Genomic DNA, 16,680 nt, shown 5'->3' with positions numbered 1-16,680 from the left:
TCAGAAAATACTTACGATTTCGAAAACCGGAGCACCAATTTTTCGGTTTCAAATCGAAATCGAAAGCTTCAAGATTCCAGCTGGATCTTATCCAATCTAATCCACCAGCATCTTATGTCATGACCAAGACAACGTCCAAGCCTTATGACAAATAGGAGATTTAAATGTAATGTTATCGTTTAACACTTAGCATTAAGCTAGGTTGGCCATTATGTTTTGTGGAAGATGAAGTTGCAAAAACACCAGAAAACCACCAATGTTTATTAGATACCAATGTTCATTAGACACCTTTAATAAGAATAAGAATTACTTAAGTCTTACTAATCGATTTTTAAAATTTTTTAAAAGGCTGAGATTTTACCGCAAAAGTAGCCAGACAGACAGCACTAATTGCGTAAGAGGAATTTGGATATGGTAGGAACACGATATAAAATAGTATATATTTATCGAACTATTTTTGGTAATACGTCGTTTGCGCAATTTATGTAAATACATACACTATTGTATATACCACTTAATATTAATTGTTCAACCTCTTATTAATATTTATTTCTATTAGCTAAGACACCATTTCTGGATTCCTATAATACTTACATTTAAGATACAGGTATACCATTTATGAAGTGAAAAAGAGAAACGTGTTATGATAAAAATATAAATATGCATTTATATTGTTATTACTATAGTGTGTGATTGTTATATACCTGTATAGGATGTAAACTTTTCTATTTATATGATACATATGTTTTTTTTTAATATTCAGGCCTTGGTTATAAATTATGACGCTTGGTGATATACGAGTTGAGAAAAAAATTCAAACAAGAAGTGAAATCTGTCCTATTAATGGAATGGCTTTAATCATTAATGGAAATGTAAAACAGGTAATCTATATGCAGTTTGCTACAATTATATGTTGTTAAAATTATATTAATGATGTGAAAGCTACGTCATACGTATTTATATAAATGTATGTACATACGTATATGGGCGTTTCCAGTTTATTATTAATGATCGGCAGATGCCTACATATGCATGTATGTATATATTTAAGCATGAACATCCAATATATGACATGATTTTTTCCTGCGTAAAAAGTGCATATGAATATTTTCTCACATTTAAATTAAATGTAATTAAAAACAATATAAAGTTTGTATACATATATAGTATGTATCAAATGTATGATACATATATATGTATCTATATAAATTAAATGAAGAAAAATGTTATGAATAAAAATACTCAAATATACAAAAATACATACCCGTTATTTTCAGGAATATCGGTAGAACTTGGGGAAAAAACAAAAATAACAAGAGAGAACGCTATAGTCGAGTTCCCCGACTATCTGATACCCGTTACTCAGCTAGTGAAAGTGCGAAGGAGGCTCTTCACAACTGACAGTTTTTGGCGGTTTGTGGGCGTTAGAGTAGGCGTGGCAGATTTTTGGCAAATCGATAGAAATTTACAAGACTAATACAAAAATGAAAAAATATCAAAACATTTTTCAAAAGTGTGGGCGTGGCAGCTTTTGGCGGTTTGTGGGCGTGGCAAAAAGTTTTTTTTGCAAATCGATAGAAATTTACAAGACCAATACAAAAATGAAATAATATCAAAACATTTATTTGCCAACAAACTTTTGGCCACGCCCACTCTAACGCCCACAAACCGACAAAAACTGTCCTTCGCACTTACACTAGCTGAGTAACGGGTATCAGATAGTCGGGGAACTCGACTATAGCGTTCTCTCTTGTTTCACATATATTAGTAAAATGGACTGTATATATAGAAAAAAAAAGTCCCGTTAGTTTTTCAAGTTGTCGTTATTATCTTTACCTTTTTGAGCATATTCACAACTTTTAGACTGTTCATTTAAATAGGTAGGTTAAAATAGGTAAGTAGGTTTTGTGCATCGAAAAGTCCCGGAATGGTCAATATTTTTTAAAAAGTGATTTTGCTAAAGTATATTGAAAGGGCGATTAATTAAAAAAAATTATATTTCAGTGGGTAGAAGACAGCACTGCTTCCAGGATGAAAGTTGAGCTTAGAGAGGAGGAAAAAACATAGCGAAATTCAAAATATATTTCAATGTTCTGCAAAAATTATATCCAATAAATATGATTTGCCTCACCTATAACCACAGATACAGAGGATCGACGCAAAGATCGTTTTAGTAAGGTTAATCCTTTTGCATCCTCTAGAGACATAAACTTTGAGGTAAATTTGGAAATTAGCGACGTTACTATTTGACGTTGACTACTGAATGAAAATTTAAATGTCAGGTGCCCCACTTAGTCAAAGGCATATTATGGCAATGTTGGACTTCGCCGAAACCTAATTAAACTTGAAATTCTCCAAATGGCATAATATCCTTTGGACTGATGAGTCAAAAATAATGCTATTCGGTGGAACAAGGAACCTGTTCCATATACCTAAAAACACGGAGTACCACCCAAATCACTAACTCAAGACTGTTAAGCATGGTGGACCTAATATCCTGGTATGGGCTAGTTTTTCCTACAATGGTACAAACCGCCCAGAGCTGCTACGCCCACACTTTTGAAAAATGTTTTGATATTTTTTCATTTTTGTATTAGTCTTGTAAATTTCTATCGATTTTCCAAAAAACTTTCTGCCACGCCCACTATAACGCCTACAAACCGCCAAAAACTGTGTTTAAGACTCTCCTTCTCCCTTCCACTAACTGAGTAACGGGTATCAGATAGTCGGGGAACTCAACTATAGCGTTCTCTCTTGTTTTTGTTTAAAAAAATTAAACAGGTAGAAGAAAGTTTACGACCATATATAATGTATATATTATGGATCAGTTACAATTGTCAAAAAAAGTTTTTATTTCTACTTCGCACTCCCCCGACTTGAGAAACGGGCATTGGGGAACTCAACTATAGCTGTGTCCCTCTCTGTTTTTAGTCTAGTGTGATTTGGTGTTTGAAAAATGGGAATCATTTCAGTATTTTTTTGCTTTTATTAACTCCGAATTATATTTGCAGAATGACGCGACCATTTCGTTCTTACGTGCTGCTCGCAGCGGAGACATTAAAAAGGTGATTCATTTTTTGGACAGTGGTGAAATATCGGATATAAACAATTGCAATGCAGTAAGTATGTAATCAAGAAGAACAAAAACATATTGGTGTATACCCAAATGGGATTTTAAAAAGATATACAGAGCCCAAGGCTTAAATGACTATGACAGTCAACTTTATTCTCGTCACCCGACATGAAAATTAATTTTCCCTATCGGCATACATTGTACCAGAGCTACAGATTTTTGCGGCGTAACACACAATTTGCAACAAAGCCAACTTTATTTTATTTGTCTATGCACATAACACATTAAGTTGATACACTCATTAATTACTATTGCATTTAATGTTTATTTTAGAACGGTCTTAATGCACTTCACCTAGCTGCAAAGGACGGATATGTGGATATATGCTGTGAGTTGCTAAAAAGGGGCATAAAGATCGATAATGCCACAAAAAAGGGTAACACAGCCTTGCACATTGCGTCTTTGGCGGGTCAGCAAGAGGTTATCAATCAGCTAATATTATATAATGCGAGTGTGAACGTGCAGTCTCTTAATGGTTTCACTCCGCTTTATATGGCAGCACAAGAAAACCACGATAATTGTTGTCGGATCCTATTGGCAAATGGAGCAAATCCGTCATTATCTACAGAAGATGGTTTCACCCCACTTGCGGTAGCAATGCAGCAGGGACACGACAAAATTGTAGCTGTCTTGCTTGAAAATGATGTACGTGGTAAGGTTCGCTTACCAGCTCTTCATATTGCTGCAAAAAAAAATGATGTTAATGCAGCTAAGTTATTACTTCAACACGATCCCAATGCTGACATCGTTTCCAAATCAGGATTCACACCATTGCACATAGCAGCTCATTATGGAAGCGTGGACATTGCCACTTTTCTTTTGAACAACGAAGCAGATGTTAACTATGTGGCCAAACATAACATCTCTCCCTTACATGTGGCATGTAAATGGGGAAAGTTACCAGTCTGTACTTTATTACTTGCTCGAGGAGCAAAAGTAGATGCCGCGACTCGTGATGGTCTAACACCACTTCACTGTGCGGCTCGCTCTGGTCATGTAGAGGTTATTAGGCATTTGTTGGATCAAAACGCCCCAATACTGACAAAAACGAAAAATGGTCTGTCTGCGCTCCACATGGCTGCACAGGGAGAGCACGATGAAGCAGCACGTTTATTATTGGATAACAAGGCTCCAGTAGACGAAGTTACTGTGGATTACTTAACAGCTCTTCATGTCGCTGCTCACTGTGGTCATGTTAAAGTTGCTAAGCTTTTACTTGATCACAAGGCAAATTCAAATGCTCGTGCACTTAACGGATTCACCCCTCTTCATATTGCCTGCAAGAAAAATCGTATAAAGATAGTTGAACTACTCATTAAACACGGAGCTAGCATTGGCGCAACCACGGAATCTGGCTTGACTCCTTTACATGTAGCTAGTTTTATGGGTAGGTACAAATATTTAAAAATCGTATTAAGTTATCGTACAGTGGATCATTATTAACTTGATATTTTTCCCTAATTATATTGCTTTAAAAGCATAGGTTTATATAGTTAGACAACAATTTGTTGTTCATCAGGTTTATCTTATTCGCGTAGTCTTAAAGCATTTCATTTTAGGTAAACTTGATGCGGAAGGTAGCAATTGGCATTTGGGTGTACGCGTATTCCACTGGAACAAAGTATAAGTTGAATTAGCTTACAATTACATTTTTTGTTATTTAAAATATAAACAAGAAAAACTATATTTAAAATAATTATACCCGTTACTCGTAGAGTAAGATGGTATACTAGATTCGTTGAAAAGTATGTAACAGGCAGAAGGAAGCGTTTCCGACCATATAAATTATATATATTCTTGATCAGGATCAATAGCCGAGTCGATTTGGCCATGTCCGTCTGTCCGTCCGTCTGTCTGTCCGTATGAACGTCGAGATCTCAGGAACTACAAAAGCTAGAAAGTTGAGATTAGGAATACAGACTCCAGGGACATAGACGCAGCGCAAGTTTATCGAATCATTCTGCCACGCCCACAAACCGCCCAAAGCTGCCACGCCCACACTTTTGAAAAATGTTTTGATATTTTTTCATTTTTGTATTAGTCTTGTAAATTTCTATCTGCCAAAAAACTTTTTGCCACGCCCACTCTAACGCCCACAAACCGCCAAAAACTGTCCTTCGCACCTACACTGGCTGAGTAACGGGTATCAGATAGTCGGGGAACTCGACTATAGCGTTCTCTCTTGTTGGTAATTATAATATTTGTTGTACAATTTTTCAGGATGTATAAATATTGTCATATATTTACTACAACATGAAGCTAGTGCGGATATACCAACAATACGCGGAGAAACACCACTTCACTTGGCTGCTCGTTCTAATCAGGTATTGCCTTACCCGAAATAATTTTTTGTTCCATTTTCTTTATAAATATATTTATTTATTTTAGGCGGATATAATTCGAATTTTACTTCGCAACGCAAAAGTAGATGCTATTGCCCGTGAAGGCCAAACACCACTTCATGTAGCTGCTCGATTAGGAAATATTAATATAATTATGTTATTACTGCAGCATGGAGCAGAGATTAATGCTCAGTCTAAAGACAACTATTCGGCGCTGCATATTGCTGCAAAAGAAGGGCAAGAGAATATAGTCCAAGTGTTATTGGAAAATGGTGCGGAACCTAATGCTGTTACCAAAAAAGGGTTTACTCCATTACATTTAGCTAGCAAATACGGAAAGCAGAAAGTGGTACAAATATTACTACAAACTGGGGCATCTATTGATTTTCAGGGGAAAAATGATGTGACCTCATTACACGTGGCCACTCACTACAATTATCAGCCAGTAGTAGATATCCTTTTAAAAAGCGGTGCATCGCCGAATTTATGTGCCCGAAATGGTCAAAGTGCCATTCACATAGCTTGCAAAAAAAATTATCTGGAAATTGCGACGCAGTTGCTACAACTCGGTGCAGACGTTAATGTCATTAGCAAGAGTGGCTTCTCTCCATTACATTTGGCGGCCCAAGTTGGAAACGTTGATATGGTCCAACTACTTCTAGAGTATGGAGCTACCAGCGTTGCGGCCAAAAATGGTTTGACACCATTACATTTGGCTGCACAAGAGGGCCATGTTCCTGTATGCCAGATTTTGCTGGAGCACGGTGCTAAGATTTCAGAGCGCACTAAAAATGGTTATTCTCCCCTTCATATTGCTGCCCATTATGGCCACCTCGATCTTGTCAAGTTTTTTATTGAAAACGACGCTGACATCGAGATGTCTACCAATATCGGGTATACCCCGCTTCATCAAGCCGCTCAGCAAGGTCACATTATGATTATTAATCTTCTATTACGCCATAAAGCGAATCCAAATGCTTTAACAAAAGTAAGTCTTAAATTTTATTATCAAGCTGCTAAATTTACCGCTTTTTTAAGAATGTTTTATAAAATTATTGTGTTGCAAAATGTTATATATTAAATGTTTGTTATATGTGGACAGTTCTTTTTATTAGAAACATATCCAAGCCTTTTCCAGGTAATAGTAATTAATATATATATTTATGGTAATCGCCGGCCAATCATGTATCGGTGCTAGTTACAGCCAGGGTTTAAAAAGCTACGCTACTGTCGTAGTATTTCGTTTTGCTGTTGCTACCACTAAGGTATAATTAAATAGTCAAGGAGAAAGCCGTGGAAAAAACTATATAGTTTTAGCTTTAGGGTAATTCTTTAATTACTTTACAATTATTAAATGTTAGAAAAAACAAGACCACATAGGTCGAATGTTGTATGATTCTCCGAAATTCCATTACAAGATAACTAGTGAGGTATTTAATAATATATCATATACATATATGTGTTATATATATATTATATTTGTATCTATCATATTATTACGTTATTTCATTATTAATTAATTAATTTTCCTTAATTTAGGACGGGAACACTGCTCTAAACATTGCAAGTAACATGGGATACGTAACTGTAATGGAATCCCTTAAAATTGTTACTTCAACATCCGTTATTAATTCAAATATTGGTGCGATTGAAGAGAAATTCAAGGTAATGGCTCCAGAGGTTATGCATGAAACTTTACTTTCCGATTCCGATGACGAAACTGGTGATGATCTTTTGGACCATAATCATTACAAATACATGGCAACTGATGATTTAAAAGCCAATTACGGCCAGGATCAAAAAAACTTCGATACTACAAACACTGACCACGATCTAACTGACGTTCCAGTACTAATTGAGAAAGGTAAATTATTCTATTTATGTATATCTATTTATTTCTGACCCCACCTTATATTTGACAAACAAAATGTTGCCGTCGGCAACAACAATTATCGATTGGCAGGGGGGTAAGTACGTCGACAAAAGCTATCGCAAAGGTTGACATAATGTAAATAATACTATTTAATGCAGTAATTTAGTGCAGTAAAAAAGTAATTTCGAAAATCGGAATTAAAACTGTATAAAGGTGGCAACTCTAGGTTTTCTCAAGCCCTCCTATTTCTGCCTTCTCCTGGCTTCAAAACCAGCAATTGTAAATATAAAAGATGGCAAAAATTGTGGGTTTTCGTACATAAAACTAAATTTATTTCAATAATGAGCTTTAGGAAATGAGGAACATTATAGTCGAATGAAGAAGTTATAGATAACTAGATAGAACATTGTAGTCTTTACCATTTTGAAGACTGTTGGGTAGCAGTTCGGGTCTTTTGGTGGCGGAGCGAATTTTGTTTTTTTGTATATCGCTAAGTAATAAAATGATAAAAAAAAATCAACACAATGTTTATAAGTGAGGGAGTGACAGTTTTGAACGGCTTATGACCGCTGTGAAAAATATTTGGTCAACACAGTTATTAGCAGCTTCTCTAGAGCGGTAAAGTAAAGTTGTTTCCTCTATAAACATGGTTTATAATAATGTCATTGTCAGATAAATAATTAAATATATGTTTATGTTCGTAATGTAATGTAACATCAACAGTGTTAATTCTTGTTTTACATATCAATAAAATTTTGTATAATTGAAAACTTCTATTTTATTCATTCAAGAAATACTACCCAATGACGTTAAATGTAATAATTCATCAGAAATGGGACATAAACCCGATAACGTCGTTATTGTCCGATCCCAAGTTCATTTAGGGTAAGCTTAAACATGGCAGTTTTAGGGATAATCACAAAAAATGATTTTCTTTGATTAGGTTTCTAGTATCGTTCTTGGTAGATGCACGTGGTGGATCCATGCGCGGATATCGGCACAGTGGTGTGCGCATTATCGTTCCTCCAAAGGCCTGCGCTGAACCAACCCGAATTACTTGTCGTTATGTTAAGCCGCAAAGGGTAGTCAACCCTCCACCTTTAATGGAGGGTGAAGCACTCGTAAGTCGCATTTTGGAAATGTCACCTGTTGATGGAGTGTTTTTAAGGTAAAAATTAGAAAGATCTTTTACCAAACTTATTAATTTATTAATTTGTCTTGAAGTCCAATAACTTTAGAAGTTCCACACTATGGCACCATAAGAAAAAACGAGCGAGAAATTATTATACTGCGGTCCGACAATGGAGAAAGTTGGCGTGAGCATAGCTCATATAAAAACACCATAGACTTAAATCAAACCGAAGAATTTCATTCGGATCGCATCGTTCAGATTGTTACTCAAAATGTTCCACATTTTTTTGCCGTTGTATCGCGAATTCGTCAGGAGGTGCACGTTATTGGACCTGATGGTGGAACCGTTTTCTCTACAGCAGTGCCCCAGGTCAAAGCTATATTTCCGCCTCATGCGTTAACTAAAAAAATTCGAGTCGGTCTTCAGGCACAGCCAGTAGACTTGGCCGAATGTTCTAAGCTGCTCGGTCAAGGGGTTGCTGTCTCACCCGTAGTCACTGTGGAGCCACGCAGACGAAAATTTCACAAAGCTATTACGTTAAGCATTCCAGCTCCAAAAGCCTGTACCAATAGTATGGTTAATGCATGTTATGGAAATGGAAATTCAAGTTCGCCTACTCTTCGACTTTTGTGTTCCATTACTGGTGGTCAAACTCGAGCAACTTGGGAGGATGTTACTGGATCAACACCGCTGTCATTTGTTAAAGACAGTATAACATTTACCACCACAGTTTCTGCCCGTTTTTGGTTAATGGATTGCCGTAATATCGTAGACGCAGGAAGAATGGCCACAGAACTTTATAGTCATTTGGCCAAAGTTCCTTTTCTTGTCAAGTTTGTAATATTTGCAAAACGAACTTCTAAAACGGAAGCAAAATTTTCAGTATTTTGCATGACGGATGATAAAGAGGATAAGACCCTTGAGCAACAAGAATATTTTACAGAAGTTGCAAAAAGCAGGGATATCGAAGTATTGCAGGATCAAACTATATATCTTGAATTTGCTGGTAACATTGTCCCCATTTTAAAAACCGGCGACCAGCTGTATACCAAGTTTCAAGCTTTTTGCGAAAACCGGCTTTCATTTAGTGCTCACATTAAAGATCAAGAATTTCCACAAGGTCGCATCTGCTTTATGACCGACCCGATGGCAGGTCCGGATGAAATGCCACTTAAGTCGCTTTGTAGTCTGAATGTATCAGTGGATTTTAAAACTATATCAAAGCATCTTGAAAGGGATAACCTGTATAGTCTAAACGATTGTTTAAAAGTGCATGGAAAATTAAATCCAAACGAAGATATTAGATTTGGTGTAAAAGAACAACATTTTAAAGGAATTGATATTGCTAAATCTGGTATAATGTCTAGTGACATCGAACTGATTCATAGGGCTGATGTAATATTAGGCGATATAGGTAGCCATTTAGGAAGTGACTGGCCTCTGCTAGCCAATGTATTGGGTGTTTCCGAGTCCGATATCGAGCGTATTAAAACTGATTCGTCATTAGACGACAGCGTAAAGCAGAGCATGGTAATGTTAAAGCTATGGCTAGAACATGGTGGCATTTTCACGAGAAATGTACTAGCTGATGGGCTTTATAAAATTGGCCGCGCAGATATAGTGGAGAAAATCATTAATAATGCACAGTTTGGCACTGATAACCCGGAACAGCGTTCGCCCACTGCCAGGACTGAAAACCTAGCCGATTATGAACAGCAATTCAAGCAGCCTACAGGTCCTTAGCCAGATCCTTCTCGAAGGAAGACGGTAAGTTTATTTTTAAATACAGAGGCGATAATAAAGAAGTAAAGGCAAATTATGTTTAAAATATATATTATACTACAACGCAGGTGTCACAAGGAGTAAAAACCAATTAATCTTAACCTAAACTGAAAAATACTTATGCAAACCTAAACACTTGAGAACGAGGAGAAACAAATTTCAAAACCAGGTAATAAAAGGGTATGACAACATTAAGTCTTATTAAAATTAATATTATTTTATTTTAGAGAAATATGGATATACCTGACAAATGAATGAATAATCCTTATTCGAAATAGTCTCTAATTCAATTAATCTACACTAAAGTCAACCTTATACTTTGTTTTTAAATATACGATTATATTCTTTTTGTTTGACTATCAAAAATGTTGGTCCAGTGTATTAGACTTTATATTCACATTGAAATTTTTAATAAAACTATATTAACCGTGTTAAAATCTAGGGTTAAAAACTAATACCTATTAAATAAATTGTTAAGTCATTTAAAGTTTTAAATTTCATTTAGTAATGCACATAGAGCAAAGAGGGGGAAGTTCCAGTTGTTGTTTTCATAGTTTCGTAGGATATTGGAAGTCAACAGATTTTCTAATTTTGTCGATAAATAGTAATGCCCCAGTTTTGTGGAAATTGTTTTAAGATAGTTTTAGGGGTAGTCAAATTTATAACTTTTATGGAACTTTTCTTAAATATATGTTGTGTATTGTATTCTGCACATTAACTAAAAGTTTTCGTTGTTCCCAATTAAAACAGCTGGCTGCCGTGGGTGGATTTTTAAGGTTCCTCGGTAGATCAAGTATTGTTCCGCGGTAGTGTTGGGGGTTAGCGAATTTCATATACAAAATTAAAACCGCAAAAGAATATTTTAAAATATTTCTATTCGTTACTATATTTTACATTTTCAACAGTGCACATAGGGCCAAGCGAGCCGATTTTTTGACGAAAATTCAAATTTTTCATAGAAAGTAATCCTGTTTTAATAATAAAATTTGAATATACTTCATCTAAAATTAATCAAAAGATTTTAGTTGTTTTGATGCATCTCTGAAATTTTGGCAGCCCTTCTAAGTCAGCTGCGAAACTAAAAAGCGCAGGAAAAATTTGGTTGACTTGCGAGCGTGCCAAAATTTTTGTGGTTTAACCAATTTTCACAAAAATTATGGAAAAGGCATGTAGGAATATTTGTTTTAAAAAAATTTCGTTCATGTTTGTTAATGTGTTTTTTGTGTGCTTTTATTTGTGTTGTCCAAAAGTAGAAAAAAGCTAACCTGCTAACCCGTCTATAACTAATTTTGTGCCAATTTGTGCCAAAAAGTAATTATGTGTCATTATAGTGCAAAGTGTATATAAACTAATTTTAAAAATCTTTTTTGCTCCTTTTTGCTCCGATGTGTATAATCCTGTATATAACAGCTGTGGTTGAGTTCGCCTATGAGCAACTGCTTAAAATCCAAAGCCGTCTACATCAAGACGAGTTGGACGCGCACCTAAGCTACTAGCTGAAATTTTAGGTCTTGATGAATTCCTAATTGCATATTTGAGCAATATTTTAATTGCTATTTCTTGTGACCTACCAATTGATCCAACACAATTTAAAAAATATTACCAGAAAACCATAACTCAATAGAAGTCCTTGTATCCATGGTTTCCAATATCGGCAACGGTCCATAAAGTGTTAATGCACGGCTACCAAATAATAGAAGCATCAAACTTTCCTCAGAGGCTCGCAACAAATACTATAAGAGTGACAGGAGCTTACATGCTCGAAAGAGTACACGGCAGAACAACATGGCAGACGTTTTCCACAGAGCAATGGATTCCTCAGATCCTCTTGTGTCGAGCATCTATCTAACAAAAAGATTGGGCCAGCAAAATAAACTACCCCTACCAGCAGACGTAATTAAACTTTTGAAATTACCAAACTTGCTAAATTTTGTTGACATGAACAATAATAACAATGTTCCCGATTTTGATGCTAACAATAGTAATAGTGATTCAGATTCTGACTCTGAATATTCGTTTTCAATAGATCTTGATGTAGAACACGACTTTTATGAACATTTTTACATGTAAAATACTTATTTATAGTCATTTTGAATGCATTGTTATTTTTTAGTTATTAATATTAAAGTTGTGATAAAAAAATTAATTTAAAACATTTGCTGAATTTAACGAGTGAATTTAAGAATAAGAGGAAACCTATCTCATATGGGCGGCTAGGGAAGGCGTGGTCAGATCGGTCTGAAATTTTATATGTATATGTATATGCATTTTATATGCATCGACACTATCATATGTACGAAATTTCAAGAACCTAGCTTTAAAACTTTAATTTTCGTCGAAAAATCGGCTCGCTGGCCCAATGTGCAGTGATCGGATTTCCCTTTCAGTGAACTAAATTTTACTTATCTGCTAGAGACGTTTTATAAAAATTCCGTTTGTTATACCCGTTACTCGTAGACTTAAAGGGTATACTAGATTCGTTGAAAAGTATGTAACAGGAAGTATGTAACTTATTAGACAGGAAGCGTTTCCGACCATTTAAAATATATATTCTTGATTAGGATCAATTGCCAAGTCGATCTGGCCATATCCGTCTGTCCGTCCGTATGAACGTCGAGATCTCAGGAACTACAAAAGCTAGAAAGTTGTCTATTCATGTTGCCACGCCCACTCTAACGCCCACAAACCGCCCAATACTGCCACGCCCACACTTTTGAAAATAATTTGATATTCATTTTTGTATTGGTCTTGTAAATTTCTATCGATTTGCCAAAAAACTTTATGCCACGCCCACAAACCGCCGAAAACTGTCAGTGTAAAAGACTCTCCTTCGCACTTCCACTACCTAAGTAACGGGTATCAGATAGTCTGGAACTCGACTATAGCGTTCTCTCTTGTTTTTACACAAAGCACCTGAATGGCATGATTGTGCCTTGAGTAATATATGGAGTAAATAATGGAGCTTACGTTTAAGCAAATACAAATATATGTAAGCATAAAGCAGAATACTGTTGGGCAAAGCTACTAAGTTTCCGACGAGATAGTGTTCCAAAACAATATGGACAAACCAGCTGTCTTGGTCATTTTTATTCAAATAATTAATAAGATAAATCTATGTTTCTTCCAATAAATGTATAAGATATGTCTTCCTGAATAGCATTTTCGTGTTTTTACCAGTCGAAGGTATTTATATAATAATTCTATGGCGTTTGTAATAATTAAAATTTGTCCGTAAAATTTTGTATTGGATCGGCTATTTTGGATAGTAGCATTTCTCAAGTGTTGTAAATTGCTCCGTTGAGAGTTCCCAAAGTCGAAAAGTTAATAAGTCCAATGTAACGTACCAAATTCTTATATGACGACGGCGTCAGCGGATCCTTCTGCTTCACCATATCTTGGCTTCGATAAGAAGGCTTCCCCACCTCTGATTCTCAGGAAGGTGGTCCTTTCATCGAACCTTTGGCTTTCACAGCTGGTTCCTAAAAATGTTCTAGTTGCTGCAGCCGATCCATGGCGGCTTATAAAATTTCTCATTTCAATGATTAAGGAACGACAAATGATTAACCATATCCAAGTGGATAGTCGTGGTGGTTAGAAAAGTAAAAAGCGCGATCCACGCATATCTCCGTCGATGGCACCGTTGGAGAAACCTTGGGACCCACACAGTGGTCTCTAGCAAGCGTCCTGAACAAAAGCAGTGACACCGGAACTACCTCAAGTAGCTCATCTCTAGCCGCCAGGTCTGTCGGGTAACAGTTCAGCAATGGTACAGTAAAAGGTTCAGGAATTCCCCCTTGTTGTGAACGGCTGACAAAACATGTCCAGTAACTTCTCCTTAATACCAGTCCACTAAAAATACTTATTAGACAATTGGTTGTTCATGGCAATGTTCCGGGCTGGAAGAAAACTAGCACAAACCAGACCAGCAATAGTATAAATTTCTGTTACCCGTATGAGAAGCGCGTTGAACGACAGGGTCTGTAATCTGTAAAGTGTTTACAACAAAATGCTCGGAGCGACATTTCATAATCTCTGGGCGTCATCTCGCCCTCGGGTTGTACCTAATGAAACATCTTATTAATATCTGCGCAGCCTGCTCATTTCCTGAATCTCTCCGTGCCGTAGTATCCTAGTCTAGCGGAGTGTCTGGCCTTGTCCAATGCGCTCGTATTATTTCCCTCCAGCTACGCATCAACTGCTTTGGCCGCTCGCATCGGAAACTTAACCCTTAACTGTGGTTTGGTGGATGAGCAGTGACTTAAGGGAGTCACCCCTCTTAAGACATTGTTTGGGTTTTCTCTAGATTTGTACAAATATACGCCGTATCGGTCTCCGCGAACACACATTGGTGACCCTCAAACTCTGGAGGATTTGGCAGTGTGCGCGGTGTCCATCCGCACAACGGGCTTGGAGAAACTATCCTGTAGGACCCAGCTGGCAGTATGAGCACAATTTTGTGTTGAGGCGCAACTATGTACTGGATGCACTATGTCCGTAACGCAACTTGGTGTGAAATAAGTTAACCTTGCACTTCTAGTGCCGGGCGTGAATTGTTGCATATAGTTCCACTCGATTGTGTCAATGTACAGGTCTATATACCCCTACACAAGTCGAGAGCACGATACACTTGTGCAAATAATAGAAACCGGATGATGAAAGTGGCTTTTTCCCGCTATACCGCACCAAAACAAGACAATCCAGATATTGTAGAGTAGAATGGTATTCATACTGACAGTATGGGGGTTTCTTATTCTTCACTATATACATGATGTAAAAAAAATAATTTCATATTTGGCTTAAATTGGTACATCCTTTACTAACGGATGTCATAAATATTTTTTAAATAGCAATAAAATTGTTTAAGATTTTGTTTTGTTACGTTTTACTAACCCGTCTATCTCTAGAAAACCTAATTGGTTTAATAAACAGTTGACGTTCCTAAGAAATGTGAGGTCCAGACATTAAGAAATTTAGAGATACGGTTTCGCAGTCTGTCTCTTGTAGATATATGTATATTAAAAAATAGTCTGCTTAATGCAGACTATTTAAACTATTTAAACCGTTGTAAAATACAGTTCGCGCAGGATCCCAAGCGTAATATCACTTATTTCCGTGCTATGTTATTTTCTGAAAATACGACGGTAGCATCGAATAACCTAATATCTATTCTTCCAGTTTGCTCTTTTGTCAGACTAAAACGGGTTGACGATCTTGGTGTTCTTCTGGACCCAAAACAATTTTTTCGATCATATCTGGCCCATTGCCAATAAGGGGATGTACTTGGCTTTATAATAAGGTGGTTAAATAAATGTGATGATCCTTACATGACTAAAACCTTATTAATTTCGCTAGTCCATATGATTTTTATACCCGTTACTCGTAGAGTAAAAGCAAAGACATTATAATAACAAGATGCGTAACGACCATACATTGGTTTTGCACTATGCAGCCACTTTTTTGGTGACGACCAAAATTGTTCTCTTTTCGCTCGCCTAAAATCGAGAGCGTTAAAATCTAAAAATAGAATTGTCTTGCTTGTATGAGTAAAAACAATAAAGGAGATCGTGTGCATGTGTGCGTGCTTATGCTAGAAGACGATTTTAGGGCGAAATCAATTTTGATCTAAGAAACAAATTTGATTAATTGCGCGCTTTTTTAAAAATATCAAAATAAAATATAAAAAAATAATTTAAGTGAATCTTATTTGCATTTTAAATACTGAAAATTGGTAATTTTTATACTAGTAATTTGACTAAATAACTATAGTAAATAATTAAAACGTATACAAAGTAAATTATTAAAACTACTGTAATTTAAAACAAAGAACAACAAACAAAAAGAAATTACATTTAAAATATTTCATAAAAATAATTTATAAACTAAAATATTATTTATAAAATAAATAAAAATATGGAACTCTTTATTGCAAAATTGATTTCATTGATGCACGAAGTGCGGACATAAGCACCGAAGAATCATTGACGTCTTATATTTTTTACACGTCGCACGCTGAATACTCTAATGAAAACTATTCTAATATAAAATCATATTTGAAAATTATTATGCATTATTAGGTACATAGATTGTGCTATTATTATTTCTATGTTGAATTTAAATAATTGTTTTGTTAAGGCAATGCAAAACTAGAGTTTTTAAGTGGTGGCAATTTATAAAAAATAATATAGATTTAAGTTTAAGAACTTCTAAAATGAAGGGCATATTTTGTCATTTTTACAATGCATGTGCATACGTGTGCACCAATACAGTGGTCAGCTGTCGCTGTATGCGTACAAGAGAGCTGCTGGCTCTAGAGCTCTCCGCTCTCTGGCTTTTGAATAAAATTTCGAGAGAGCCTGGAGCCACTTGAAAAGCCACGACGAAAAAATCGTGTGCAAAAAAATCGTATGGCGTTACGCAT

At 35.9% G+C, this 16,680-nt stretch overlaps 1 protein-coding gene across 1 annotated transcript; it reads left to right on the top strand.

The window, feature by feature from the left end:
• The first annotated feature begins 469 nt into the window (after window positions 1-469).
• Window positions 470-10,757, top strand: LOC120454882 (ankyrin-3). Its single transcript, XM_039640469.1, has 12 exons — window positions 470-607; window positions 764-881; window positions 3,012-3,119; window positions 3,407-4,520; window positions 5,354-5,457; window positions 5,522-6,463; window positions 7,015-7,339; window positions 8,140-8,233; window positions 8,292-8,516; window positions 8,573-10,247; window positions 10,331-10,431; window positions 10,490-10,757. The coding sequence occupies exons 2-10, from the start codon at window positions 780-782 to the stop codon at window positions 10,221-10,223; spliced, it is 4,665 nt and encodes a 1,554-aa protein (XP_039496403.1). The 5' UTR covers window positions 470-607; window positions 764-779; the 3' UTR covers window positions 10,224-10,247; window positions 10,331-10,431; window positions 10,490-10,757.
• Window positions 10,758-16,680: the final 5,923 nt, after the last annotated feature.

Source organism: Drosophila santomea, chromosome 4 (genome assembly GCF_016746245.2).
Source record: "Drosophila santomea strain STO CAGO 1482 chromosome 4, Prin_Dsan_1.1, whole genome shotgun sequence".
Classification (NCBI taxonomy): domain Eukaryota; kingdom Metazoa; phylum Arthropoda; class Insecta; order Diptera; family Drosophilidae; genus Drosophila; species Drosophila santomea.
The sequence above is the reverse complement of the archived record's forward strand: the minus strand, read 5'-3'. Positions and strand labels throughout refer to the sequence as shown.